This window comes from Felis catus, chromosome A3, assembly GCF_018350175.1.
Source record: "Felis catus isolate Fca126 chromosome A3, F.catus_Fca126_mat1.0, whole genome shotgun sequence".
NCBI lineage: Eukaryota > Metazoa > Chordata > Mammalia > Carnivora > Felidae > Felis > Felis catus.
The window spans coordinates 13,228,183-13,256,110 of NC_058370.1; the positions used below are offsets into that span (position 1 = coordinate 13,228,183).

The 27,928-nt window shown below is 52.5% G+C and overlaps 1 protein-coding gene and 2 long non-coding RNA genes across 6 annotated transcripts; 2 read left to right on the forward strand and 1 right to left on the reverse strand.

The window, feature by feature from the left end:
• Nucleotides 1-1,293: 1,293 nt before the first annotated feature.
• LOC109497960 lies at nt 1,294-12,402 on the reverse strand. Of its 4 annotated transcripts, XM_019826388.3 has the most exons (6): nt 12,283-12,402; nt 9,437-9,590; nt 8,973-9,149; nt 8,012-8,093; nt 6,821-6,918; nt 1,294-2,513 (listed from the first exon to the last, which is right to left on the reverse strand). In XM_019826388.3, the coding sequence occupies exons 4-6, from the start codon at nt 8,072-8,074 to the stop codon at nt 1,763-1,765; spliced, it is 912 nt and encodes a 303-aa protein (XP_019681947.1). In that variant the 5' UTR covers nt 8,075-8,093; nt 8,973-9,149; nt 9,437-9,590; nt 12,283-12,402; the 3' UTR covers nt 1,294-1,762. The 4 variants fall into 4 exon arrangements, 2 of the variants coding, with proteins under 2 accessions (XP_019681947.1, XP_023106905.1); XM_023251137.2 differs by lacking the exon at nt 12,283-12,402 and having other exon boundaries at nt 9,437-11,866; XR_006595125.1 differs by lacking the exon at nt 8,012-8,093.
• Nucleotides 12,403-12,523: 121 nt separating this feature from the next.
• LOC123384289 lies at nt 12,524-15,810 on the forward strand. The gene is made up of 3 exons (XR_006595126.1): nt 12,524-12,655; nt 12,763-13,190; nt 14,960-15,810. It is a non-coding gene; the product is annotated as an uncharacterized LOC123384289 (long non-coding RNA).
• Nucleotides 15,811-16,571: 761 nt separating this feature from the next.
• On the forward strand, nt 16,572-25,832 carry LOC109497961. The gene is made up of 3 exons (XR_002154445.3): nt 16,572-16,760; nt 24,904-25,015; nt 25,435-25,832. It is a non-coding gene; the product is annotated as an uncharacterized LOC109497961 (long non-coding RNA).
• The last annotated feature ends 2,096 nt before the right edge of the window (nt 25,833-27,928 follow it).

A 27,928-nucleotide genomic window follows, 5' to 3' on the forward strand; every position in this document is an offset into this window, starting at 1 on the left:
CAGAGAGAAGGCAAGAGAGAGAGAATCCCAAACAGGCTCCAAGCTGTCAGCGCAGAGCCCAGTGCAGGGCTTGAATTCACAGGCAGTGAGATCATGACCTGAGCTGAAATCAAGAATCAGACGCTTAACCCATTGAGCCACCCGGGGGGGGGGGGGCCCATCTGAGTTCTCAATGAATACTGTCGAATGAATGAATGCAGACATTAATCCTCCCTGAAGAATTCTGATGGAGGTGATTCGGGGCGGAGCTGATGGGAGGGGCCACAAGGAACAAGGATCTTCCCATTCCCTTACAGGGAAGAGGATGAAATGAATGGGGTTTTCACCAGGAAAGAGTGAGTTAGAATAAGTGGATTAGGCAGAGCTGAGGTCTGAAAACCCGTTTGGTATCTCAGCGTTCTGGAAAGGGGAGACAGTGGGAGGAGGAGGAAGGAAGAAGGAAAGGAAGGAGGGGAGGAGAAGCAGGGGGAGGGAGAGGGGCAGGGAGGGGAAGGGAGGAAGGAGGAGGGAGACAGAGAAATCAGGGAGCACCGAGTCCTGTCTCCGAGAACTAAGTGGCCTGGGCCATGAAGCCACTTTCTGAATGGCAGCTGGGAACGAGCCAGCCCGGAGGACAGGAGAGAACGTGGGAATGCGGGGTCGCTAACTGCCTGGTTTTGTACAAACTGCCTGGTTTTAATTTTTATGTCTGTTTATCAGAAATAAAAGATTTAGCTGCAATGTCATGATTATTATTCCCAAGGACCAGGTTGACTTTGCAAGGCAGCTGATGTAAAGTGATTTGAGGAGAGGGATCTGATCGCCCCACAGGCATGCAGTTGGGGAGTCTGGGGGGGCGGTGAATGCTCCCTTTTGGGAAACACAAACCTACAGTGACGTCACAGGAAACCTCTGCCCTGTGGCTTCAAGGTAGGACAGGTGGTTCTCAGGCCAGTGGATGAGAGGGGGAGCCCCATGGATCTCCCTGCACCCTTCACTGCCCTGCCCTCTAGAAGAGAAAGGACATCTTATCAGGTCTTACCGGAGGGAAGGGCTTCACCTCCATCCTCACGAAGCCAAGAAGCATCCCGAGTGGATGAGAACAATTCTGGTTGGTGAATGCTGTCGATTCCAAAGAGGGTAGGCTCTGAGCCTTTGCGCTGGCTGTTCCCACCTCCTGGATACCCTTCCCTGCACTCCTCGTTTAGCTGCTCCTTCTCATTCAGGACCCCGCTCGTGTGTCACCTGCTTGGAAGGGCTTTACTGGCATGCCCTCTGCGACATACGCCCACCCACCCTCCCCACTGTCCCGTCCAAGATTTCGTCTTGTTTCCTTGGCTCGAGTCATTTGCCAGGGTGTCAAGCGTCCATCTCTCCCACGCGTGTCAGCAACATGAGGAAGAGCTGGATCTGGGGGCGTTCACGGCTGGTAGCCAGCAAGGGGCTCTGCTGTTTGCTGACCGGTTGAATGAATGGCCACGCGCTCCCCCGGTTACCTGCCTCGGCCTCTCCGACGTGCTTTTTGTGACACATTTGTGACGTGCCAGCCTTGTTCTTTCATCACTTTCTTCCAGGCCAGAACTGGGGGGCCTTCATATGGTAACCGGGGCTGGAGCCGCGCGTTTCCTCCCGGCGAGTGGAAAGACAAAAGGTAGAGCCGAACCTTCTTTAACCAGACAGAGCTCACCAAGGGCCCCCCCCCCACATCTGCCCCTGCTTTGGGGTGACCTGGCAGCCGGGAGGGAAGCCCCGGCCCCTGTGGACGCCTGGCCGAGATCTGCTCTCAGTGTTCGCGCTCCGAGAGAGCCTCTGGGAAGACAAAAGCTTCGAAGCCCAGGCCCAGCGCCCATCGAGGTTGCCAGGTTGACGGATCTCCATGGAGACCATAAAAGCACATCTGTTCCCTCTCACTTCCCGGGGAGGGTGTCTGTTCTGAGAGTGCAGTGCTCGGGCCTGGAGCCTTCCGCAGGTGAGCACCTCCCATACCTCCCCCACACCCCTCCGAGCAGGAGCCCAGGCTGGGTCCCCTGCCCACGAGGAGGGCAAGGAGGGCAGCCGCCGCTCTTCGCGGGAGACGGACAGCTTGGGAGACAGAGCAGACAGACGGCCGCGGGACTCCCGAGCTGGCCACCGGGCTGCGGCTCCTGGCTTCCCGGGAGTCTGGGGGCTGGGCCGGTGCCCACAGCTGTGCCACTGGCGCCCGGCTCCAGAGGAAGAAGCAGCAGCCTCTGTGGGGATCGGTCTCGCCACCCTGCAGCCCTGTAGCTCCCGCGATCGGCAGCCCGCCCCTCCGTCTCTCCCTGGTTCTCTCTGGAACGCGCTCTCCTCTCTGCCCTGGGTCTCTTCCTCTGTGTCTTCTGACCTCTGTGCAGTTCTCTCTCTCTCCGTGTCTCTCCATCTCTCTCGGCATGTGTCTCTGTCCTTTTTCTGTCCTTTCTCGGCACCACACGTAACCACCAAGGGTCATTGTCTCCGGAGCTCTAGAAGCTATTAGAAATTGTTGCATTGTGGGAATGCCAAGTGGTGCGGCCGCTCTGGAAAACAGTATGGAGGTTCCTCAGAAAATTAAAAATAGAACCACCCCATGACCCAGCAATTGCACTGCTAGGCATTTATCCACGGGTGTGCTGTTTCGAAGGGGCACGTGCACCCCATGTTTATAGCAGCATGATCAACAGTAGCCAAAGTATGGAAAGAGCCCAAATGTCCATCGATGGATGAATGGATAAAGAAGATGTGGTGTATACACACACACACACACACACACACACACACACACAATGGAGTATTACTCGGCAATCAAAAAGAATGAAATCTTGCCATTTGCAACTACGTGGATGGGACTGGAGGGTATTGTGCTAAGCAAAATTAGAGAAAGGCAAATATCATATGACTTCACTCATATGAGGACTTTAAGAGACCAAACAGATGAACATAAGGGAAGGGAAACAAAAATAACGTAAAAACAGGGAGGGAGACAAAACAGAAGAGACTCAGAAATAAGGAGAACAAACAGAGGGTTCCTGGAGGGGCTGTGGGAGGGGGGATGGGCTAAATGGGTCAGGGGCACTAAGGAATCTACTCCTGAAATCACTGTTGCAGTAGATGCTAACTAACTGGGATGTAAATTTAGAAAATAAATAGAATAGAATAGAATAGAATAGAATAGAATAGAATAGAATAGAATAGAAATAATAAAATAAAATAGAAATTGTTGCACTGTGCCCAGCCCCCTCTCCTGCCCTGGGGCTGGCTTTGACCCTGGTCTTGACCCCTGGAGCCCCTTGCCCCAGATTATCTCCCGTCTGAGGTCTGTCCCCTCACAGTCTCCACACAGCTGGGAGGGCCCTTTTGCCAGCAAGGTGCATCTTAGGGGAGGAATCTCCAGTTCATGTAGGGAGTGACCTGCTTGGCCGCGAGGGCATCTCTGAGTCTCTGAGTCTCTCTGCCCCCATCAGAAAATTGTATCATCGTGTGTGGAGATCCCAGGAGCGCGGAGAGAGCTAAGTCAGAAAAGGTATGTGACATTGTTTGCGCACTAAAGGAGGGGCATAAACTGGAGTGCCATCGAGGGCCAGGCCAGTGGCACAACTGGGCAAAGAGGGAAGTGGGCCCGTACACAGGGCAGCAGGGCGGGGTGAGGACTGTGACGAACCACAGAGCCCAGGCTGTAGGGGGCCCACGACACAGCTCTAGTGAGTGGTCACTAATCAGGCCCTCGGACCCAAGCTTTCGCTAGAGATGCTAAAAAGCAGATTTCTAGTTACATTTTTAATGCTGACAGTTCCTTCCTGTTGCCTGGGCTTGGCCTCCCTGCCGTCAGCCTGAGTCCTCTGGAATCAAGCTCGGGTCTCCCCTGGGGAAAGTCTCTGAACCTCCATTTCCCCAGAGGGCCAGACTCTCTGTAGGGCACACAGTGTGCTGGAGCGGAGGCTCGAACCTCTACCCACAAGCAGGGCCACATGGGGTCTTACGTTTTGAGTCCCAGAGCGACTAGCCCACCGTGCTGGCCCCTGGACCCCAGGCCTCTCCACGCTCCAGCGAATGAAGCCCAGGGACCGGAAGGCCCTCCGGGACGTACTCCAGAGCCACGGCCAACGTCCGTTAAGTATTTGGACTAATCCACCCAGCTCCACACCAGCAGGCAGCAAGGGAAGGGAGAGTCTGTGGTCTGGGGGTCTGAGCTCTGAACTGAAAATGCCTTTCCTTCATTTCCTCCTGCAGTATGTATGACAATATTCCTACAGCCGCTGCCTGCCAGCTGCTATGATGAGAGACAATCCTTGTGTGAATTTTGGAGCTCAGGCTGGGGACCAGCCGTATGGGGTGGGGAGGGCTGTTCGCGGAGCTGGTCTTCTCGACATTCTCGTCTGAGGAAGGGGGTGGGTTTCAAGCCAGGGTCCTTGCTGCCCGTCTATGGCTGCCCCGACCCTACTTTCCAGGCCCAGCCCCTCCTCCAAGAAGCCTTCCTTGATGTCCAGGGACGCACATGATAGCATACAAGTCGTCAGAAGTCTTCTAGCTCCTCCGGCCTGTGCTTCTAAGAGACACAGGAGACGGGAAAATGACAGACACAGAGATAAGGAGGGACGGTCTCTGTCTTTGAGAGACAAAGAAGGGAGATGGAGGTGTGTCCACAGGTGTTCAAAACATCCGCACGCAACGTGCATCGTGGTTCTGACCGGAGCTGCAAGAGCTCAGCACCAAAGTCACCACGTCTCCAACAGGGACAGCCTGAGATCCACCGTGGTGCGGCCACACAGTGGCCTCTGTCCATCGGAGAACCAGGCGGCCCTGGGTGTGCCGAGAAGACGTGTCTCCGAGCTGAAGAAAGAGAGAAAGGCAAGCCAAGCGCAGGGCAGGGTCCACAGATGCTGCCACATGGATGGAAAAGGGCTGCGTCCCCTCCTCCCAGATTTGTTGGCCATGAACCCGGGGCCAGTGCCAAGACTGACGCCGAAGTCTCGCGGGGAAAGAAGTGGTCCCCGTCCTCGTGGAGCTCTTTCCGATTTTCTTTTCCTTTTCCTTTCTTCCCTTCCCTTGACTTTCTCTCTTCTCTCTCTGTCTTTCTGTCTTGTTTACATATGGATGGGTGTACCTTGCACGCGTGCCGTATATGAAGGGACAACCTCCAGAAGCCCCCGGAGAAACGGCTCCCCCTGCTTCAGGCCTCTGGGGATGGGAGCCAGGAAGCCTGGGAAACATGAATGGAAGAGAGATTCCCTTCTCCCAGATGGCCTTTTGGGCCGTTGCTTTTCCTTTGTGTATCCTACCTAGTTCACGTTAGTTTCTGTAGAAGACTCTAGAACTTCAGCTACAGATCCCTCGCAACACACGAGGAGGGCATCTGCCTTCCGAATACCATGCTTCTGCTCACTCCCAGACCAGCCAGAAGGGTCCTCTGCCTTGGCTTGCAGGATTACACTGATCCTGGCTCTCTGGGTTACACTGATCCTGGATCACTGGGTTATACTGACTCTGGCCCCCTGGGTTATACTGATCCTGGCTCGCTGGGTTATACTGACTCTGGCTCACTGGATTATACTGATCCTGGCTCGCTGGGTTACACTGATCCTGGCTCACTGGGTTACACTGATCCTGGCTCACTAGGTTATACTGACTCTGGCTCACTGGATTATACTGATCCTGGCTCACTGGATTACACTGATCCTGGCTCACTGGGTTATACTGACTCTGGATCACTGGGTTATACTGATCCTGGCTCACTGGGTTACACTGATCCCTGGCTCACTAGGTTATACTGACTCTGGCTCACTGTATTATGCTGATCCTGGCTCACTGGATTACACTGATCCTGGCTCACTGGGTTATACTGACTCTGGCTCACTGGGTTATACTGATCCTGGCTCGCTGGGTTACACTGATCCTGGATCACTGGGTTATACTGATCCTGGCTTGCTGAATCACACCGACGGCCATTAGACTCTCTCCATGTGTCCAGGGTGCTTTGTTAACACACCAACCCCCTCAATACTCTGTGAAGGAAACACAGGCGCTGTTCCCATAAGGAAGAAAGCGATGTCTCATAGTTTATCACTTTTCCAATTTTGTGTCCTGTTTGGGTTCTATATGCCCCAGAACTTAGTGTCATAAGACAATAACCGTTATTCCACTGACACAGCTGAGATTTGGGCTGGCCTTGGGTGGGGCCAGCCTGTCCTTGCTCCACTGTGCAGCGTCATCTGAAGATGACAGGGTGGCTCAGGTCTCCCAAGGTACGAGCCCAAAGGAGGGCTTGGGGGGTAAGAGCAGAATCCGTACCACCTTTCTTGACCAGGCTTCAGAAATCTCCAGTGTCGCTTCCAGCACATTCTGTCCCTGAAGACAATGCACTGATAGTCCGCGGAAGGGGAGTTAAAGTCTACTTCGAGGGGAACGAGTGTTAAAGAATTCACACACAGGTCTTAAAACCCCCGCACAGAGCAAGACAACGGTCTTAAGATTTGAACCCAGACAGCAAGGCTCCAAGAACATATGCTCTTGGCGCCCCCACTCCACCTCTTCTCTTCTGGGGAAAAGGCCGTCCTCAGGCCCAAGTGCACCACAGGTGTCCAATAAATGGTTTCTTGTATCCCGCAGACTGTAAAACGCCACGGGCCCGAGGACCCGAAATGACCCTCACTCTCGCCTCCAGATCCCCGAGACGCCTCCGTGTCATCTGCCCCGCCACGGGCTCCGATGGGGGAAGAGCCGGCCTTCCCTGTTCAGTGTTTCCATAGCAACCCGCAGCGGGCCCGGTTTCAGCGGGGCCGCATCCCAGCCGACAGCCACTGGACGCAAGACACCCTTTCCAGCGGCCACTTCTAGAAGCAAAACCAACCTGGCACCAGTGACGGCATCTGTTATTCTGGAAGCAGCAAGACAATGGGGGAGGCTTAGAGACAGAAAGGAGCGGCCTCCGATTCTTGTTTGGACGGCCTGGGAATAAAACAAAAACAAAAACAGAGATCACCTAAGTCAGCAAATAAGTTGCAGCCATTCATCGATTCAGTCAACAAACTTTCATGGCGCATCTGCTCCGGGCCAGAAGGTCTTCTAGGAGCTGAACCGCAAACAAAAGGTCTGTTCTCTTGGGGCTGGCGATAAACGGAATACATCTGAAGTGAATCGTTGCACCAGCTGGTGGCAAACGCTGTGGGGAAGCTAAAGTGGGGTGGGGAGGGGGTGGGGACAAGGGCAGGGGGCGGCCTGAGCCAGCCTCGCCGAGAAGGAGGCAGGGAAGCAAAGAAAATTAACCTGGAGAAAAGTAGATTTTAAACCCGACGTTGAAGCCTCTTAGGTGAGGACGTGAGAGTATATTTTGCAGGAGCAGCAGCTGACGCGGAGAAACTGGGGCTGGTAGCTTGGTCTGTTCTCCGTACCGGCATTTAAGCTGTTTTCGGAGCATGACGATTCTGGGGATGGGACCCAGTCGGGGCCCAAGAAAACTGGAGGCCTGATTTCTAGTCTTTGTGGTGATTCATCTGCCTAGCGAATATTTCGAGAACACTCACCATGTGCCACTGAGGCCCGTGTTGAGCACTGGTTTTTCGGTTGTGTGATTGTGGACAAAGCACCTCTCGGAGTCGGATGGGTTAGGTCAGAAGCAGTAACTGCGAGGGCTTTTGGGTCAGGCGAGGGAAGACAGAGTTCATTTGCACACAGGAGGGGTTGATCAGGACAGACTCATGCTGAGTTTGGAACACGGACTTAAGAGAAGAAAAGGGGGCACCTGGGTGGCTCAGTCCGTGAAGCGTCTGATTCTTGGTTTTGGCTCAGGTCATCATCTCGCGGTTCACGAGCTCGAGGCCCTCACTGGGTTCTGTGCTGGTAGGGTGAAACCCTCTTAGGATTCTCTCTCCCCCCTTCTCTCTCTGCTCCTTCCCTACTCACACTCTCTCTCTGTCTCTCAAAATAAATACACTTTTAAAAAAAGAGAGAGAGAGAAAGAAGAAAAGTAAACGGTCTGAGGGGCCCAGCCTGATGTGTGTCTGACCAAGCAAGGGGAGGGGGTATTTTCTCTGGGTGTCACCTTTGACAGAAGCTCTGGGCTAGACCAGTGCCCCACAGGAGACGGCATCTTTCGAGGAGACATTTCGTCAGGATTCTTCCGACTGAAAGTGACAGAAACCCAAATCAAAAAAACTGAAATGGGGGCGCCTGGGTGGCTCAGTCGGTTGAGCGTCCGACTTCGGCTCAGGTCATGATCTCGCGGTTCCTGAGTTCGAGCCCTGCGTCGGGGTCTGTGCTGACAGCTCAGAGCCTGGAGCCTGCTTCTGATTCTGTGTCTCTCTCTCTCTCTGCCCCTCCCCTGTTCACGCTCTCTCTCTCTCCCAAAAATAAATAAAGATTAAAAAAAAAAACTTTAAAAGACTGAAATGAAAGGAGTATATTAGCTTATGTAAATGAAAGCTTGAGGCATTTGCAGCTTCAGGTACAGCTGGATCCAGGGTTTCAGTGACCTGGAATCTGGAAATGTGGCTCTGTTTCCCTTCATCTCTCAGTTCTGCTTGCCTCCTGGTTGGCTTCACTCCTGACTGACAGCAATGATAATGAGAAGCAACCTTAGGCCTTTATTCTGCCCTCACGGCAACTGTCTTGGCAATAAAACGGTCTCCTTTCCAGTCGGGGCAGCTAAGATCCCAGGTTCGACTCTGATTGGACCAACCGGGTCACGTGGCCACACCCTGCCAGCGACCGGGGCTGTGCAAGGGATGGGCCAGGCCTCGGGTCAATGTGCCCCTTCCTGGACCCAGGGATGGACCCAGCCCCACCCAAACCACACGGACTGAGTGCGGGGGAGGGGTGTTCCCACCAAACAGGACGTGGTGTTGTCACCAGTTGGAGGAATAGACCCTGATGGTCAGGAAGACCCAGCGCCCACGACACAGACCAAGGACCCTGCTGCACAAATTCCTCCCCTCGTATGAGGAATGGCCCCTGGGGGCAACCCTTTCCTCGCCCGCGAAATGCGGTTTGAATTCATTTCTCACCCCAAATCCGTCCAGACGGCGCGTGGCTGGTGAAGAAGGATGGGCCGGGAGCACACCGCTGGATTTTAATGCTTTGAAGACGACTTCTCCTCCGTCTGTTTAAGGATTACTATTCCTTGAAGAATTCAGCTCCACACGATAAGTGTTAATACCTCATTTCTTGGGGGACTCTGCAGCCTGGAGTTGGAATTGATTGTGAACAGAATAAAATAATTTGCTTTTTATCAGCATCCTCCACAGAAACTTGTTTGCGGCCAGGATGGGCCTCAGAGGAAAATGCTTCACCTCCCTAATCCCTCCATGAGATTCCTAAATCACACCCGTCACTCAGCGCCACTCAGAAATGACCGGCGCTCTGTAATAATAAAAACAGAATTACGGTCGCTGTCACCTCCCGCTGACGGCTCCTTTAGGGGCCGGACGCCAGCAGGACTTAGCTGTCGTGGAGGGCAGCAAGGACTTACGGGCTCTGCTGCGCAGGACAGAAGGTCGCGGGCCGACAGCAGAGTCACAGGCCACTGATGGAGGGAGCACATCCCCGTAGTCACCTTGCACTTTGGTAGGAGCACAGGCAGAACCGAGTAAGCCATCCTCCGAGGTAAATGCACGGTCCGCATCCTGGTGGCCAAACATGGCTCATTAGATTCACTCGCCACCCGCCAGCAGGGGAAACAGAGAGAGTGGAAGAACAGAGAGGTTAAGTAAGCTCCCACATTTGCACAGCCGGCTCGGGAGGGAGCGAGAGCCAATCTCTATAGACTGTGGGCTCCTTACCTGCTTCTCTTCAGGCAGTCAAGTACCCAGAGAGGCAGGACGTTGCATTTCACAGATAGGAACGCCTCTGACCCTCCCCAGTGGTCAAACCTAGGATCATCTCACGTTGCAGATGAGGAAACTGAGGCATAAAGGGCTTGGGTACCGTGGCCAAGGTCACACGGCCCGTGAGTGGCGGAGCTGGGGGATGAACCAGGGAGGCCACTCTGGGACCCGTACATACGGCCCCCGTTTTCTACGACTTTCACCAGTGGGGCAGTGGATTTTCCCTGTTCAATTTTCACTGGTTCGATCGTCTTCTGTGCTAACTCTCCAAGTAATCGGGCCCATTTTAATGCAACTTCACGGGTTTCGGCCTTGTTTCAGCATCGATGTGATCAGGACACCACCTTCTCTTGACCCAAAGGAAAAAATATTGCAAGAAGTTGCCTCACAAGGAGGTTTTCCGGAAGGAACCACCTGGGTAATGAGGCGAGCGTCTGGGTCTCTCACCTCTGTCAGATCACCGCGTGCTGCGGTCTGGATCTTTCCCTGCTCCTGTCAGTGTGGCCCCACTTCGGTCTGTCTTGCTCACCGCTGTCTCTGTCTCTGGGCTCCGAGCACAGAGCCCGCGCTCGCTGGTTGTCCAATGAATCTCTCCCTCTCTCTGCCCCAGTCTTGGTCTCTGTCTGGCTCCATCTCTCCGCCCTCTAACTTTCCGAGGCTTGTTCTGCACAACATGCCCAAGACCCCTGATGTGGAGCTGTCCGGATGGAACACGAACCAGACCCCGACCCCAGTGCTATGGCTCCAGGAAGGAGACGGATGGACCCAGGCCTGTGGTGTTCGGCGTCCGGGCTGGGGGCCTGATTACCTGTCTATGGAGCATTGATTTATGGGGATTCTCCATCTTTTCCAAGACTCTGGATTGCAGCTAATTTACCGGCAGTCTTAAATCACCCCCGCCCCTCACGCCGCGAAGCCACACGCAAGGCACCATCTATCATGTGCCTCCAGGAACCACTGACTCGAATAAAACACGGGCAGGGAAGAGAAATACCCACCTCCCTGCCAAGGGCGGGGACTCGGGGGGGAGCTGGCTGTGTGCAATTTATCCAGAAACGGTGGCGGCCCACACACGGCCCGCTTAATTTCATGTTTGGCTGCTGATGGGTTTTCATTTATAGATAATATAAACAGGTTGACAGGGCCCTAATTAACTGATTTGTGGTCCTTTGGGAACAAACGGTTATTAATATTCATAAACATTTGTAACGCTCAGGCAGATGCCCGGCCCCGACATGATCATAATATGTCCTCAACTGCGTGCACCTGTGATTTCTGATTTGTCTCTTGCCCGGGGACACCGGAGGGCGTTGACAAGTGCTGATGGCCCCTTGCCAGGAGATGGGCCCATGCCCTGATCCCATTGTTAATGCGAGATCTGCCAACTACAACTTGCTGGGTTTTCCGCCATCCTTCTTTCCTCTCTGGGCGCCCTTGGCCTAGCTCTCCTCCGATCCCGCTCTGAATCTCTTTGAGACGGGCCGAGAACTCCCTCCTTCGGGAAGCCTTCCTGGACTGATCTCGCTCCGTGGTGATGCTGTCTCTCCATAGCGTAGTCTGTTGGTACCGTGCAATTATTCACAGGAGGACATGGTTTTTAATGTTTTGGGGCTATCTTATCCAAGAATGTTCTGTTTCGTGAACTTTTCCTGAAATCAGGGACAGATCAATTTCTCCCTTTGGCAGTGGAGTGCCTCTTATGCAAAGTCAGTTGCCATGGTGATAAGTAAATAACACCCCAAACAGCCACGAGTCTCTACCTGCTTCTGTCTGTTAATCGTCTCGCCACAGCCCCGCGAAGCAGGTACGAGGATCCTCCCCGTCTTCCGGATGAGGAAACTGAGGCACAGAGAGGCCTAGGAACTCAGCCGAGACCTTAAGTCAGTGAACAGCCCAGTCAAAATTTCTCTTAAAAAAAAAAAAAAATCTCTGAAAGTACTCATAATATCCAGTCCATATTTAATGCAACGACTTTAAAACTTTCTTTCTCGAGGTGCCTGGGCGGCTCAGTCGATTAAGCGTCCGACTTCAGCTCAGGTCATGATCTCGCGGTTCGTGAGTTTGAGCCCCACATTGGGCTCTGTGCTGACAGCTCAGAGCCTGGAACCTGCTTCGGATTCTGTGTCTCCCTCTTTGCCCCTCCCCTGCTCGTGCTCTGTCTCTGTCTCTCTCAAAAATAAATAAACAAAAATTAAAAAAAAAAAAATTAGCCAGAGGCCCACTGAGAGAGGCTGAGCCACGTTCTGGAACAGAAGTATTTTCATAGCTCATGAACATACGGAAAGGATTGGGCTGGAGGAGACATCAGCGTTCTCATCGTCCCACTGCCTGCCCTGCCTGGCACAACACCACGCATCGGAACGTCCCCAACACTTAATGACCCACCCTGTCACAGAACCTTCCAGTTACCCAGTGCCCTGTATCCAGGCCACCATCCATCAGCTTCTGGAAACGTGAACCACGTCTCGCAAGGGGCAAGGGGCTTGCTTACAGTTTATTTGCCTCTTCAGGCCTTGCATTTCCTCTTAAGCATCCGAGCCTCAGGGTCTGTGGGTTCCGACCAGGCAGCCATGTCCAGCTCTACTGCGGAGCCCTGGGCAGGGCGGTGCCCTCCTCTCTGGAAAACAGTGGGGTAACACCCAAAACTGGGCGTGGCTCAGGCTCTAAAATTACTGAACAAAGGGAAGATCAAGTGCAGGAATGACTGACTCTAATTCAAACCCCAGAGACACCCCCAACTTGGGTAGACGAGCCCAAGTGGACTGGCCCCCGGGCAACAGAGACCCAGTGAGGGAAGAGCTCAGACCCTCTGAGTCTCCACCTCCTACTGGGCGGGGCTCCATGCAGGGGCGTGGCCGGCTGGGGTATTTACATGCATTTCCATAGGCCATGTTTAATTACTAGCATTATCTTTGCTTTCATATCTGTCGTCAACCTGAAGATAATCGTCCCATGTTTTATTTTCTGCCAGGGGTATCCAGTTGTATTCATGTCGGATGCAAGTCTACTGCGGTCCTGGCAGTAAAAATACCCGCTCAAGGGACACGGATTTTGGAGAGCACGTGATGGGACGGGATGGATGAGAGCTGGATGCCGGACCTCTCATTTACCGACCGTGTGACTTTGGGGAAGTCATCTGATATCTCTGAGATGTACGTCCTCTCTTTTCTAGACTGATGACTCAACTGAGGACAATTTTGCACACAGGGGACATTTGGCGGTGTCTGGAGATGTACTTTTGGCTGTCAGAACTTGGAGGGGAGGGTGCGACTGGTGTCTAGCGGGTAGAGGCCAGGGACGCTGCCACACGTCCCACAAGGCACAGGACAGCTCCTCACACAGTGGCCTCGTTCAGCCCGAAGTGTCAACACTGAGGATGTAGAAACTGATGTACGAAAGGTATGAAGAATCCTATAATGACTAGCCACGCCTCTCCCTCCCAGACATCAGGAGCGGAAGCCCTCCGCGTGTGCCCGCCCCCCGCCCCGTGCATGCCCCTCCCTCCCTGTAGAGGTAGCCGTCAGTCCAAATCCTGTGGTTGTCATTCTGCTGTACGTCCGCCCCCTATAACAAGGGCATGTAAGTGCAGGTAGACCTCACTGACCTTGGTTTTATTTGCTTTTCCTATTGTCTTTTTGAGACAATGGAAATCATCCCACCTCATTTGACATCTGCAGAAATGAAGCCCAGAGAGGTTGAGTGACTTTTCCTCGGCCACACAGCAAGGCGGGACCCGAGCTGGGCTCAAAGGCCAGTCCTCTGAGTTGACTTCTGGTTTCAAGAGTTGAGCTTGAAGAGCTTTCAAAGAATTTGAAGCACAGGGGTTAATAGAAGTTGATTCTGGGCCTCTCACTCGGGTCAGCCGCTGCTCTCTGGCGTGTGTCAAAAGCATTTCGCTCCGATTTATTTTGCCTCTCCCTAAGTTGCCATTTCATTTCATAAAGGAGCACGGAGACCGCTGTCTCTCCAGATGGATTGAAAATTGAAGGCTGCCCGGAAGGCCTTTGCCCCTTTCAGGCCAGCCCCTCTGCAGAGCGACGGCCAGCAGGGACAGCAATTTGGCCGCCTCTTATGTTCTTTTTGTTCCTCATGAAAAAGCAGTTAAAAAGAAACCGATTTTTGAGAAAATGACCCAGGTGATTAGATGAAATCGCTTCTCTGGCTTTATGCTGCAGCGGAGAAGCAGCAACCGGACTGGAGGAGGGGGAGATGGGAGTCAGGTGGCAGAGGGATCTGGGTCAGTTACTGCCTTTTCCCCCTCCCCCCAGGTAAGGTCAAGGTTGGGGTGTAGACCCACTTCACAGATGACCCCCCAATCTTATTTTTTTTTCAATTTATTTAATCAGAGGTATGTGCGCACAGATGAATCACACAGTTTTATAAGGTTTGTTACAGAAGTGGCGTTTTCTCCTCCCCTTTGCTTCAATTTTCTTGCACTCTAGGGTGGCTACTCTCAACACTTTTAGCTGAATATTCTGGTATCTAAATCTAAATAGCATGCTTTTAAAAAGCTCCCAGCCTTCAACAGCTAGGCAGGTGACCAAGGAGACATAATTAGATGTCACTATGTGAAGGACACAGATTAAGCTGCATGCACACCAGCAGCCACTTTATGTTCGTGAGGCACATGCAGCTAATGATGTCAAATGGGAAAGGAGAAGATCCCCGTGTCCTATTGCCAAGAAGGAGCCTACTTACCAGGAGGGCCAGGACTATTCCCCAGGTCTTCTGTAACTCCTAGTGTGGTGACCGTTCGCTTCATTATAGTAGAGCTGATGATAAGGGTCAAGTTTCCATCAGGTTAGCAAAATCTTCTAGTAACAGTTGCAACAGCAACAGTAATACAGACACTCTCGGTTCTTTACCCAACAGCCCTCACCTTTCTTTTCTTTCCTACAAACAGATTTTGTGTGGAGGAAGGAGCTAGTGATCTCAAGATCTCAGGGAACCTAACCCATCTTAATCGTAGAGGACCAATCTGTACTATAACCATAATGGTACATCTTTTTCCACTTTGTCAGTAATTCGTTTGGGAGTCGGCACGTGAATCTCTTCTGGCTCGTGAGATACAAGATATAAGCTGGGGGCTGCCCACCCTGTAAAAAAAAAAAAAAAACAGACAAAACTCATGACAAAATCTTTTGCCCCTGACTCTTTCTCCCTTCTAGGGATGGGAGATCCGGATCTTGGCAACCATCTTGTGACCATGAGGACAAAGAGCCGATATGCTGAGGAAGGTAGGACAGAAGTGTGGGAAGACCCCGAGTCCATGGTGATGTCACATTGCTGCCACACCAACCCAAGGATCTCAGGGCTCTGGAGAGCTTGTTCATATGAGACAAGAAACTGTCTTTAAAGCCTGAGATGGAGTTTGTCGGGTGCTCTGTAATTGCAGCCAAGGGCATTCCCATGGATACCCATATCTCCCCGTTCGGAATGGGGTCTGATTCCCTCTCATTTCCCCTGAGGTAAGCAGCAAACACATTGTGTGGCCACCACGAAGAGCCATTTTCCAGACCCTCAGAGTACAAACATGAATTGAATCCAGTCTCTAACATCACAACAACCAGAACCTAAGGGAAGAAACACGCAAAATGGATGTATTCCTCATGACTGCTACCTGCGTGTCAAGTTCTGTGCTGAGCACTTGACATGGGACCACCCACTTGAGGTCAAAGCCGGTTGAAGAGAGCACCAGCCTTGCCGGAAAATAGTGGTTCTGCTTCTTGTGCACGATCAACCCTGGTCCACTCTGAGTCTAGGGGCCGGACCTCACGGGTGCGGCCACCCCGGGAGCCAACAGTAGGCTGTAGCCCCAAACCCTGACCCTTCCTCATCTTCAACGAAGTGAGTGTGCGAGCCTCCGCTCCAACGAGGGGGAACCCCAGAAACCCCAGTTTATGAAGACTTGAACCAAACAGGTTCCTCTCCTGAAGGGCAGAGGAACACGTGTCTGTTGGCCTCACAGCGTGCGTGTGGCAGGAAAGGTTATAAATAAACCGTCCTCCTTCCCTCCGTCTCTGCTGCCCTCACCCTCTGAATGTTCAGTCTGTGGTTTCTTCTCCCTTTGAAAGCCTCGCCTGGCCTGATGTGAATCCTAATTAAAGTCATGCACAGCGTGACTTTTAATTAGCCTAAGCAACCCCACGAAAGGCGTCAATATTGAGCGGGATGACTGTGCCAAGTGACTCTCCCCCCAAGGATCGGCAGGGTGCCCCAGCTGGTGGGAAGCCTGGCACCCATGCTGGGCAGGGCCATGAAGGGGTCTCGCTGGGCTCAGCCAATCACAGTTTTCATGTGGGGCTGCCTCTTTGTGGCCAGGAGGCAATGACATTTATCAGGGGGTTGCAGATTTAGTTCACGTAAACGACACGGGATTGAAAATAGGTCCCAATTAGCGAAGACAACTACCCCCTGAAAGGCATGGCTGGATTTTCTCTCTTGGGGAAAACCAGCAGGGGTGAAGGTAGAGGCAGGGGTGTAGACCCCACCTCTGGTCTGGGGGGGGAGGGGGAGTGGCAAGCGTTCTGAATCTAGATAATGAGGAGGTGAGTAAATGGAAGATGAAATCGTTCCTTTCTTAGCAGATACAAGAATCGGAGCACAGTGATTTCTCAACGCAGAAATGATCTCACTCTTCTTTATTCCCCAAAGCCATGGATTTTTCTGTGCCTTTGCTCATGAATCAACCAGAAACGTGGCGTGGGGGAGGTGGGGCAGCAGCGTTCTTTGCTCAGGAGAATTCATTAGGGATTCTGGAATACTGACATCATAATTCACTCCTAGCACAGCGGGCTGCACCTTGCCCGTGCCCAAGGTTGGGGGACCCATTTAAAGCTGCAGGCAGCCTTCCTGCAAAGACACTGGCTCACAATGGATGGTTGCTTCTGAGCGGGACACCAGGACACCCGCTTAGGGGCCTAGACTCTAACAGCTCCCCCGGTCCATGGAGCTGTCGGCTTAAAGACAGTAAAACATATCAGAGAGCAGGCCTGGGAAACCCTATAGCTAGCAGGGGCAGAAGGTAACTTACGCATGTCAGAAATCGTAAGAAAAGTGGTCAAACAGGATTCCGACGGCCAAAAAGCAGGCTTTGGTAAGACACCTACCTCGCTTGCCTACTGAAACAAAGGTCAAAGACTTGGTTAGTGACCGTCTTTCCCCTTAAATTACTCAAGTGCCTTGATCCCTTATTTTATGAGCTTGGCATTTTTAAGGAGACAAGACAGATTATTCGATTTCACAAACGGATAATGAGCTCCCACAAAAAGGACACCCCGCTTCACACGAATTTCAGGAGTGAGAAGGATAGATGTGTAGGTCGGGGACGGGGAGGGGGTGATGCCCCAGTTCCTAGGGCAATATAAACCTGACAGGTTAGTTTGGCAGCTCTGTCTGCGTCAAACGTCCCACGGTCGGTTAACGTGTCTGGGCTACGTGGCTTCCAGCGACTGTCCATATGTCTGTCCATCTCAGTGTGACCAGGCGCCTCAGTGACAGGCATGAGATCCTTCCAGAAGAAAGGCACCCTTTCCTTCACAGGGATCACCAACCAACACCCCCCTGCAGGCAATGATGGCTTCTCAAACACTTGTGTGAAACCTTCATCCCGTCCATACAAAGGTGGCGCCTTTGGTCGGTCACCACGTTCAGCAGGATGTGTGGTTGTGGCCAAGAGAGAGGCAGTGGCATAACTTTGCTTCTCTTCTCTCATTCCTGCTCGGTCCAATGTGGCAGTGAATCTTGTCGGTCCTTCCAAAATGTCCAGTGTCTGACCTCAGCCCCCAACTCCTTGCTGCCTCCTTGATTCAGGTCCCATTCATCACCCCTCCTGGTTCGCCGTAATGGCTCCTATCTGGGCTCCTTGCTTTTGTCCTTGTCTGCAGAAACCGGACCTGTTCAAGGCTACACGTTTTAACCTTTTCACTTGAAAATTAAACAGGGTCACCGAAAGGGGCGCCTGGGTGGCTCAGTCGGTTAAGCGACCGACTTCAGCTCAGGTCATGATCTCGTGGTTGGTGAGTTAGAGCCGCACGTCCAGCTCTGTGCTGACAGCTCGGGGCCTGGAGCCTGCTTCGGATTTTGTGTCTCCCTATCTCTCTGCTCCTCCCCTGTTCACGCTCTCTCTCTCTCTCTCTCTCTCTCTTTCTCTCTCTCAAAAATAAATAAACATTAAATTAAAAAAAAAAAACATGGTCACCGAAAAACACACAAAAATGCATCCTTATAACATCCTTATGACCCAGACCAAGTCTAGAAACAGCACTTTGCCCCAAGCCCCTCCATGGCCGCATCCCAGTGCCAGCCCTACCCTCCTTCCAGAAGTAGCCACCTTCTGACTCACAGGGAACACCACCCTCCCTGTCAATCTGCACGGCGTCGCCACCCCAGGGGCCTCCTCAGACCCTAGAGCTAAGGTTACTGGTTCGGTAGATCTTGGCGTATGTCTTTTAAGATTCCCCTTCCAGGCCTCTTTTCCTGAGAAGCCCTCTGTTGCCGTCCCGGGCTGTGTGACCAGTAGAGTTTCTCATAATCTGGATCGTGGCGATTCCTATCTATGGTCAGTGAACGCAATCAACACGTTCTCTCCGTCCTCTGCACCTCTTGAAAAATGAAAGCTGCATGCAGAGAGGCTTGGTCAGAATTTTGTGCGAAACTGGAAACAAAGTTCTGACTTGTAAAGGAGGTCTTGATCTCCTTTGAAGATGAAGATGAAGATGAAGATGAAGATGAAGATGAAGATGAAGTTGGAAGGTTGGACCACGATGTGAATCCCGCCAACCAAAGACCACTGGGGATTCAGCTACATGGTTCCACTCGTTCGGCCCGCTGCACCAGAGGAGACCCCGCCCCCCACGGCAAGCCCGGAGCATCTCCGTAAGAGGGACGGGGAAGTGCTTCTACACGGCTTGGGCTTCTGCTGAACGCTTCCTCGAGGGGATTAAGGAGGCAGGGTCAACAGGTGGGACACTTTGGTGGCTGGGTGGCTGAAATATTTTTATCTCAGAGGCAGAAAGGTGAAAGCAGGGCTCGCGTTCTCAGTGGTGAAGAGGCAGGCATCACTCACATTAGCAGGAGAGGGGCATGTTCAATCACTTCTGTGCTCTCTCTCTCTCTGCCTCGTCTCACACATGGTCGTTTTCTGAACGTGTTTGTATTCCGTGAGCATTGTGCCTGCTGATATGGCTCCGTCATGACCTAACTGCTGGCTGCCAGCTGCCGGAAGGGTTGTTTTCCTCTTTCCTGGATCCCCTCCCAGGTCTCACTGCAAACGGGGCTGATTTTACTTTGTCAGCAGTCATATTGTGGAAGGCCTTGACTATCCATGTGAGGAGGTTTCTATCTAACTTGGGAGATAGGAAGCCACTAAAGATAGTCAGGAGCCAGAGTGACAGAGTTAGAATTGTACTCGGATAGGGTGTCGGTCTTTTGGGAGAGAAAAGATTGACCAGAGGCAGCATGATAGTTAGAGGCAGATATTCTATCAGGGCGAGAGCCAGGGCCGCGTGAGTCAAAGCACTAGTAACGGGAATGGAACAGACATGGCAGAGGCATTGGTGGGGCGGGGGCGGGGGGAGGGGGTAAGAAAATGGCAAAGCTGCACCCAGGACAGGATGTTGGGGATGTGAGAAGATAGTGTGGCGTCTCCCACCCAACAGCCATCCCCACCCTTCTTGCCAACAAATCCCTGAGCATTTTCTAGGCAAAATGGGTGGGCCTTGGTGGGTCAAAACCAATCTTGACTATCCCAAGCACCGTGCCCGATACTTCCCGACCCCCCTGCAGTGAGCACTGCCCGTGACCTCACTGTGGCCAAGGGGACCCAAGAGGATGTGTGACGGAGCCCCTGGAAAAGGTCTGTAAAGGACTGGCACAAAAAAAGGACTGGCACAAAAAAGATGCTCCCTGAACTGCCCTTTTAGGTCCGACTGCAGCACAAGAAGGTCATGTGATGCCTGCAGCTACCCGGCCCGATCTTTTGCTAAATACCCTTATTTTTTATGAATCATTGTTGGAGTTGCTGTTAGCTGTGGCCCAAAGCATTCTAACCGACACCCGGGGGGAGCCAAAGATGACCCCAATGACCACAATGTCTTTGAGCCTTGGTGAGTGACTGGATGGCTGGGCAGAACCAGACAAGTCTGAAGGAGAAGTGGACTGGGGGTGGGTAGGAAGATGGCAATGTTTTTGAATCTTCTGGGTTTGAGTTGACAGAGAATGTCAATATCTGGGGCTTCGGACAGAAGCTGGAGCTTGAGAAGGAGGCTCCCAGTGCTTCCGCCGTCTCTGGGAACCTGTTCATCAGCGGAGCAGCCTACGAGGACCTATGGGTCCATGGAGGAAGGAGGAAAGGGGGTGAGAGTCAGGGGGAGCAGACCCTGAGGCTGGGGCCCCAGAAGGGTGGATCAGGGAGGACAGGTCTCAGTGGGGAGTCAGGGAGGGAATGCAGGAGAGGTGCGGGCAGCCCATGGGCCGCTGACGCCTTGACCTCCTAAAATAGCCACTCTAACCATTGGACACTGGAGAAAGTTGCCCATTTTTCTCCAGAGAAGGATGAAGCAGACTCCAGAGCCAGTTCCTGGTGCACTGCTTTCTTTTTCCATCTTCCTTCATTTCTCTTCCATTTCATGAGATGAGAAACCAACAGAGGGTTTTAAGCAGAGATATCGCGCATCACCTAGACTGCTTCGATGGGGTGACGAGGGCGGGAGGGTAGAGGCAATGAGAAGGCCGTCACTGAAACCAGGTATGAGACCCGGTGGCTCGGACCCGGGGGCAGCAGTGGAGGTGGTGGGGAGCGGTGGGGATGTCTTCCAAAGATCGAGCCCATACAACCATCCCGATGGATTGGCTGTGGCTTAGGAGAGAAAGGAAGGTGGTAAAGATGACCCCCAGGTGCGGGTCCTGAGCAACTGGAAGGATGGCCTGGCCATTGATCGAGATGGAGAAGACACAGATTGAGAGGGAGGTATGAGTCTCAATTTGGAGAGGTTACATTAGCATGTCTGGGCCACCAAATGCACAGGATGGGAGCTCAGGGGAGCGTTGGCTTCGATGTATACATGGAGGCGAAGTTAATGCCTTCAGCCAGCAAGGACTCCCAGGGAGAGGTCGGGGGAGCCTCAAGAAAAGAAGAGCGCCCCCTAATTTCCCAGGCCCGGATTTACTGTGTGATCTTGAGCCGTTGGTTTGTCTATAGGAACAGCGGTGGAAGGATCTGATCTCGGAGATCCTGACCTCTCTGTGACTCTATAATGGTCCAGGCCAACTGCTCGCTGCCTAGGAGCTGCAGACTGATAAAAGGGCTGCTGGCCTCCATCAGCGCCGGCCCCTATGGGGACAAAGACCTGGCTATCATGGGCTGTCACCACATTGGACACGATGCCTGTGCACCCGGAGGGAGATGTTGGACGCCCCCAGTTCCGCAAGCCACGATGCTGGAGGCGTCAACCAGCAAGGTCCTGACTATCTCCTGTGCTCTACAATAGGAAATCGGAACCATTATTCAAATCACTCCAGCTGGGAATGTGAGGAGAACTGCAGTGGCCAGCGGGGTCATCCTGCTCTGCGGTCACATCCTTGGCGGGCCATTTGCCACCTGTTTATCCACCAGCAGGAAATGAGAGTCTACAGACACAGCCAGGATCCCTCTGCTGGACATCTTCTCCCTGTGAACAAGGAGGCGGCCATTCTTCCTCACCCCGGAGCCCTGTGGATGTGATCATCCACATTATAGGGGGACCGGGTTCCGTGGGGGCACGTCGCCCTATTTACACAACGTCTTCTTCGGCCAGTGCTCAGAGGTGGGGCCCTGGAGAATGGAGAGACCTTGGTTTCCAGGTCATGCAGGCTATTTTCGGAGAGAGCAGAACGAAACGGAAACTAGAAGAGATTGACGGGTTCTGTCGGTGTACCGGAAACTGCCTGGCACCCAAAAGGTCAAAGTTGGCACGCTGCCCAAGCACTTTGTACTAATGGAACAATAAGAAACTCTCCGTAAGCTGCACTCCCCTAGGTGGTGGGTGTGGTGGTTAGAGCATGAACTCTGGAGACACACTCCGCTGGTTCAGATCCTGGCTCGATTGTTTTTCTAACTGCATTACCTTGGACAAGTGACCCAATGGTCTCTGTGCTTAGAAGCTTCATACGAGAAAGGAGTGTAACAATGGTACCCACTTTATATGAGGATTATGTGAATTACCTTGTGTAAGGTCCTTAGAACATCACCTGAGGCACCGAGAGTCTTGTATGAATGAGGCTCGATGTTCCTAAGGACGAGTCCCTCAGCCAAATCCCAGCCTACTATTTGGAGAATCCTTGGACGACATCTGGACTCCGAGCTCTTTCAGTACACGATGGGAAGACCCCAGCTCACACATGACTTCCTTCTGCTCTTTGGCCTGATCGAGCCGGTAGTTACTGACCGGGAGTCTGCAGCTCTGGGCCGGAAGCAGAGACCCTTACAATCAAGATGTGGAGCCAAGACGTAAATGTGTGACCTGCTGAACAGAAAGAGGGGTGCAAGTCACGTCCAGGATAGTGACCAGAAAGCGTCAAAGGACAGCACATGATTAACACCCAGACCCTTGGGTGAACAGTGAGAGACAGGACGGTGTTTGAACAAAGAGCATCAGCAGACCACGTACTTAATGAAGACCTCCAAGAATCAACTAGAACTTTCAGAGATTATAATCGTGTCCAGAAGTCCAACGTGCTACAAGATCAGTACATATTTAGGGAGCCGACTGAGTCAATGATAACATTCCCATAAAGAGAAGAGCATGTAAGGAAAACCTAGACATTTGTTGAAAAGGGAAGGGAGTTTAGGAGGAAATTGCTCTACCAGATTTGATGTTGATGTGAGAATAACAAAAAGGTTGATGGAACAAAATCCAGATTCCCAAATTAACGTGCCCTCTGTATTAAAAATAAGCAGTTAATCTTTCTCATTGTCAAGTAGTGAAATCCTGCCATTTGCAGCAACATGGATGGAACTGGAAGGTATTATGCTGAGTGAAATAAGTCAGTCAGAGAAAGACAGATGTCATATGTTTTCACTCATGTGTGGAACTTGAGAAACTTACCAGAAGACCATGGGGGAAGTGAATGGGAAAAACCAGTTACAGACAGAGAGGGAGGGCGGCAAACCATCAGAGACTCTTAAATACAGAGAACAGACTGAGGGTTGATGGGGGAGGGGAAAATGGGTGATGGGCGTTGAGGAGGGCACTTGTGGGGATGAGCACTGGGTGTTGTATGTAAGCGATGAACCGCGGGAATCTGGCCCCAAAACCAAGAGCATACTGCATACACTGTAGGTTAGCCAACTTGACAATAAATTATATTAAAATAAATAAGTAAATAAAATAAAAAGTATAAATAAATAAAATAAAATAAAAAATAAAAACAAGCAGTTAAACCCAAACCAGAAACAAATCTAATTTTCCACAGCAGTGATATTCAGCACTTAGATGCAACAACATGTGTCTGCGATCCATATGAGTAAAACTATGGAAAGAAAGAAAGAATGCGATGCATAGTATATTCCTGGATGGAGTTAATCCTGGCTGGGTATTTACTGCCTCTTTCTTCAATCTATAAAAAAATGAAGTTCCACAAGGTTGCCATGAGGAACATGGCCTAACGTGAATTTGGAAAGGTGAGTCATAAAAATTTTTTTTGAAAAAAAGAAATCATGGCGTGAGCTCTACCAGGGACTCTCACACGTCAAATTGTAATAACTGAAGCGTGGAGCTGGTTGGGAACAGAGCCACAGAGCTCAGTAGAAAGTTCGGGAAAAGACCAGCATCAACGTAAGACTTTGCGACATGATAAAGTACATTTCCATTTTTGGGGGGAGAAAGATTATTCAATGAATGATATTCAGAACATTTTGCGAGCGCCTAATGATCTAGATAAAAAATATTAAATCTGCTCCGTATCTCATTATGTACATCAAAATGCATTCCAGATGCACGGCTAAATGAAATGTAGAAACCTTCAGTCTTGGAAAAAATAAATGAAAGTTTACATAATATTAGGATAATCTCTTAACAGGACAATACATGCGGCAAGTTCAAAGGAAAAGTTTGCTGAATGTGAAATGAGTATGAGAAGGTTTTCTTCCAATATCTCTCAAATTAATTTGTTTCTCGAGTCTACGAATTCAATGCCAAGATATCATTTCTTGCCTGAATTCATCCGCTCATCCATTCATTCATTCATTCATCGCGTGCCAACTCTACAGCAGATGCTGCTGCTAGTACCAGGGATGCATCATTTTTTAAAAAGGACAAATCCCTGGCCTTCCCTGGACAGACCGCTGGCCTTGCATTGCAGTGGGGCCGACAGGGTATAAACAGGGTGAAGAAGTAACATATATAATATGTCAGATGGGTATTCAGATTTATGCAGAACAGTAAAGGAAACAAAGGAGTTAGGTTTGGGGAGGAGTCATTTGCGATTTTCAACAGAGTGGTCAGGAAGGCTTCTCTGAGAAGCTGAGGTCTGCGCACAGAGCTCTGGGAGGAGAGGAGGTGATGTGTGTGGATAAGTGTAAAGTCCCTGAGCCAGGTGTGTGCCCGATCGTGCTTAGGGATCCTCAAAGAAGCCCGTAAGTGAAGAAAAAGACAGGAAAGGCTAGCCCGGGGCTGGGGGCTGATTGTGTGGGCTCGTCTCCCCAGCGTCAGACAACAAAATGGCCCTAGAACCGGGACTCGGAGGCAAGTCATACTTCCTTATGTGCTCCTTGAGCCTGGCTGGCACTCCTTCACTCATCCGCCTCCACCCTCTTCCTTGAGGCTTGAGTCAGCCCTGGGAGACAGGGCTCAACACACTGCTGTGACTGTGTGATTTACCCCCCAAGCCTTATCCTCACTGAGCAGGAAGGGGTGCCATTAATGGTAATTCCAGGCACACTGGGACTGGTGGCCACCTTAACTGGACGCCATATTTGCAGAGCACTTCTGTAAGATTGAGGAAGTTTCCACTGTCTGCACAGAGAACGGGGGATAGGACGACGACCCGAAGGGTTGGACCCCCGGCTCTTCCTCTGGGCCTCAGTTTCTTTGTTTGTCAAACGGTGGCGGTAACAGCAATCCCTGCCTTTCAGGTTCCTCTCGAGATGCAGTGAGCCACGCATAAGTTCCTCAAACGGCCTGGTATGTGACAAGTGCTCTGCAAAGACTGGCTTCGGAGTCATGGGTCCGAAATGGGTCTGCAAGGTCAGAAGCTGAAGCGTGGGCGGGAGATTCTGGTTCCTCCAATTTCCCACCTTCTGGAGGCCACCAGCCTTCCTTGGCTTCTGGCCTCTTTCTTCCAAAGTCGGCGACATCCGGGCGGAACCCTCCTCAAGCTGCCATCTCTCTGGCTGTCCCTCCTCTGCCTCCCTCGTCCACTTGCAGGCACCCTCGTGCTGACACTGGCCCACCCAGATAACCCAGGATCACTTCCCTTTGAAGCTGAGCTGATGGGCCACTTAACTCCATCGGCAACTTCCGTTTTCCTTGGCCATGCAACCTGGCATCTTTGGTTTCCAAGGATGAGGGCACAGATGTCTTAGGGGGGTGGTGGTGGGGGGGAGGGAACCTTATTCTCCCTACTATGGGGGCAATTGAAATTATATCTCCTCCTCCCATTCCAGAGGCCCTGGAAGGCCCTGGAAGAGGAAGCCTGGAGGCCCTGGAAGAGGAAGAGAACTGCCCAAGGCACTACCTCTGGTCAGTGCGGAGAGCTGACTCCTCCCCAATATCCCCACCCTCGGAGCCAGGGTTTCCCGAGGTAGAGAAAACTCCACGTGACACAATGTGCAGCCGAGGTGTTCAGAGAGAGATTTATGCACTGCTCTGGTGGGAAGCACCGCTCAGCCTGGGGTCTTTCCTCTTGACAATGAAAGGTAAAAGTAAACCCAGTGACAGTGACTTTCTCTGTTGCTGGAAGTCACATCAAGTTCAACGCTAATAATTGCAGAAGCACCCTTCCCAAATCGCAGATTCATTACGGAACAGATTTCAAAATAAACGTCCGGTTTCCGCCCCTCGAGTAGAAAATCGATACCGCGGTCGAGCTCCGGGCAGATGGCTGATGCAGGAGCCGGTTTAGTCACACTCCCCCATCTCAAAGGTCACTCGGGAGCCTTCATCCCGAGCACACCCCCTCTCTCACCCGGGCTGGGGAGGGACGAGGAGGCGGGTAATTTATCCACGTAATTATTCTCACGGAGCGAACAGATGGGAGACTTTCTCCAGGGGACACAGTGTACAACGTCCCATTTCTCACCGGGGCGGCGGGGACAGTTCCAATGAACCAACTTCCCATGAACCGGCCCCCAGCAGAACTCAGGGGAGGGGGGAGGCGGAGAAGAACGTTCAGTGTTGGCTTTCGCGTCCGCGGCAGCTCGGTGCCTCCTTGAGGGCTGAAGGCTCTCACCGCAGTTAGAAGCCACGATCTCGGGCTCCTGGGCTCAGAGGCTGCCCGCGGGGGTCCCTCCTCTCCTCAACCAGGAGGCCAGCATGAAGGGGGTGCTCGGCCCCCCTGTGGGAGCACAGAGGCCTCGGAGGCACTGCCCCTGACCCAAGGGCCGTGCAGGGTGGCAGGGCGGTGGGGGCAGAGAGGCTGACCCCTAGGAACGGCGGAGGAGGCGAGGGCATGCACCTGTGCGGAGGGCACGCTGGCTTCCCACGCCCAGCTATGACCTTGAAGCCCTCATTACTACCCTCCGAGCCTCGGTTTCCCTGCCCAACAAACACCTGCGGTCAACACCACCTGAGCGAGCTTGGGGGGAATGGCCGAGAGGACGCACGTGGGAGAGTTCACTACATACTTGTTTCCCCGCGTCTTTTTCACTTTACTGACTTGGGGCAAGGGGGTACGGATTTATGGTGGGGGTGCAGGCTGAGCTGAGGGGCGAAGATGGGCGTGGCACGTGCTGCCGGCCGCCTCCCACGCGTCCCCTCGGCCCTCCTACCCGCCAGGACCCCGTCTGTTCCAGGCGGCACCACGCGCGGCTTACATACCCCTTTTCCCAGACGTCCTTGCAGCTCCGGGGCCGCGTGACCCCCGTTCCGGCCAATGAACCACAGCGGACTGCGCATGCCCAGGAGCGGCCTCTCGCTTCCGTGTCGCAGGAGCCGCTCCCGCCCCCTCCCGTCTCCTTCCTGCCTGGAGGAGAAGCCGCCGCTCCAGAGTCCCAGGGTGATGAGCCCGTGGACGACAGCCAGGGCGCTGAGGACGCCAAGTAGGGCGACAGAAAGAGCCCGGTCCCTGGAACACGAGTGCCTGCTGCACACTGGCCCTCTGCACTGGGCGCCTCCGGGCTCCTGGGGATGCGGGAAAAACAAACCTATCTTCATTTCAGTCACCCTGGGTTGGGTTTCCTGCTAGTTGCAACTGAAATGAGCCCTTATAGAAATTGTTTGTCAGGGTGGTGCTGAGGGACAGACAGGCCTTCGTGCGGGAGGAAATGGCAGAGGCAAGTGGAGGGAAGCAGAGAGAAGCACGGAGCGAAGTCTTCCGGAAGATTCTGGCAAATGATTTCAGAGATCCAAGAAAACCCCCCCAGAACGGACCACCTCTCCGGTCTCCTCTCTTTCAGACACTCTTCACATCTGGAACTGTGGGCAGCCCTCCCGTCGCCAAGAAGGGTGTTGGCCTGTGGACAACCCTGAGGTCCCAGAGATCCCAGAACAGAAAGTGGGAGAGACCCAGATTCCTTAACCATGTCCCTGAGCCACGGTGTTACCCAAACCGCAGCTACCTGAACTCTCACGTAAATAATAATTGTTGAAATCATCGTGCGTTGAAAACAAGTGTTGGGTCACCTGTTGCTTGCAGCCCAAATCATCCACACGGATGCTCTGTGTTTCAGGGGGAAAAGATGCATTGATCATCGTCCGTTAACGAAGCTGATAGCATCTGGTTGTTTTAAGTCACCGCATACACGGCTTTCTTTAGTATTCCAGAGTAGAGCACAGCACTTGCCCCAGGGCAAGACTCTACCAGTCTTTGATTAAGTCTGTGTCACTCATCAGGAAGCACAGCTTGATGGGAGGAACACGGACTGTGGGACAGGCTGCCGAAGTCTCAATCCTGATTCTGCCAACTTCTTGCTTTATGACCTTGAATGAGTTGTTTAAATC

Excerpts from the sequence above, each read along its gene's own strand:
- LOC109497960 (XM_019826388.3), bottom strand. The coding sequence starts at position 8,074 with ATGTCTCCTCGAAAGATGCCGTCTCCTGTGGGGCACTGGTCTAGCCCA. Across the intron at positions 6,919-8,011 it reads GCCCAGAGCTTCTGTCAAAG|GCCGTCCAAACAAGAATCGG; the intron begins GTGACACCCAGA and ends TTTTATTCCCAG. Across the intron at positions 2,514-6,820 it reads GATGCCGTCACTGGTGCCAG|AGCGGCCGCACCACTTGGCA; the intron begins GTTGGTTTTGCT and ends ACTGTTTTCCAG.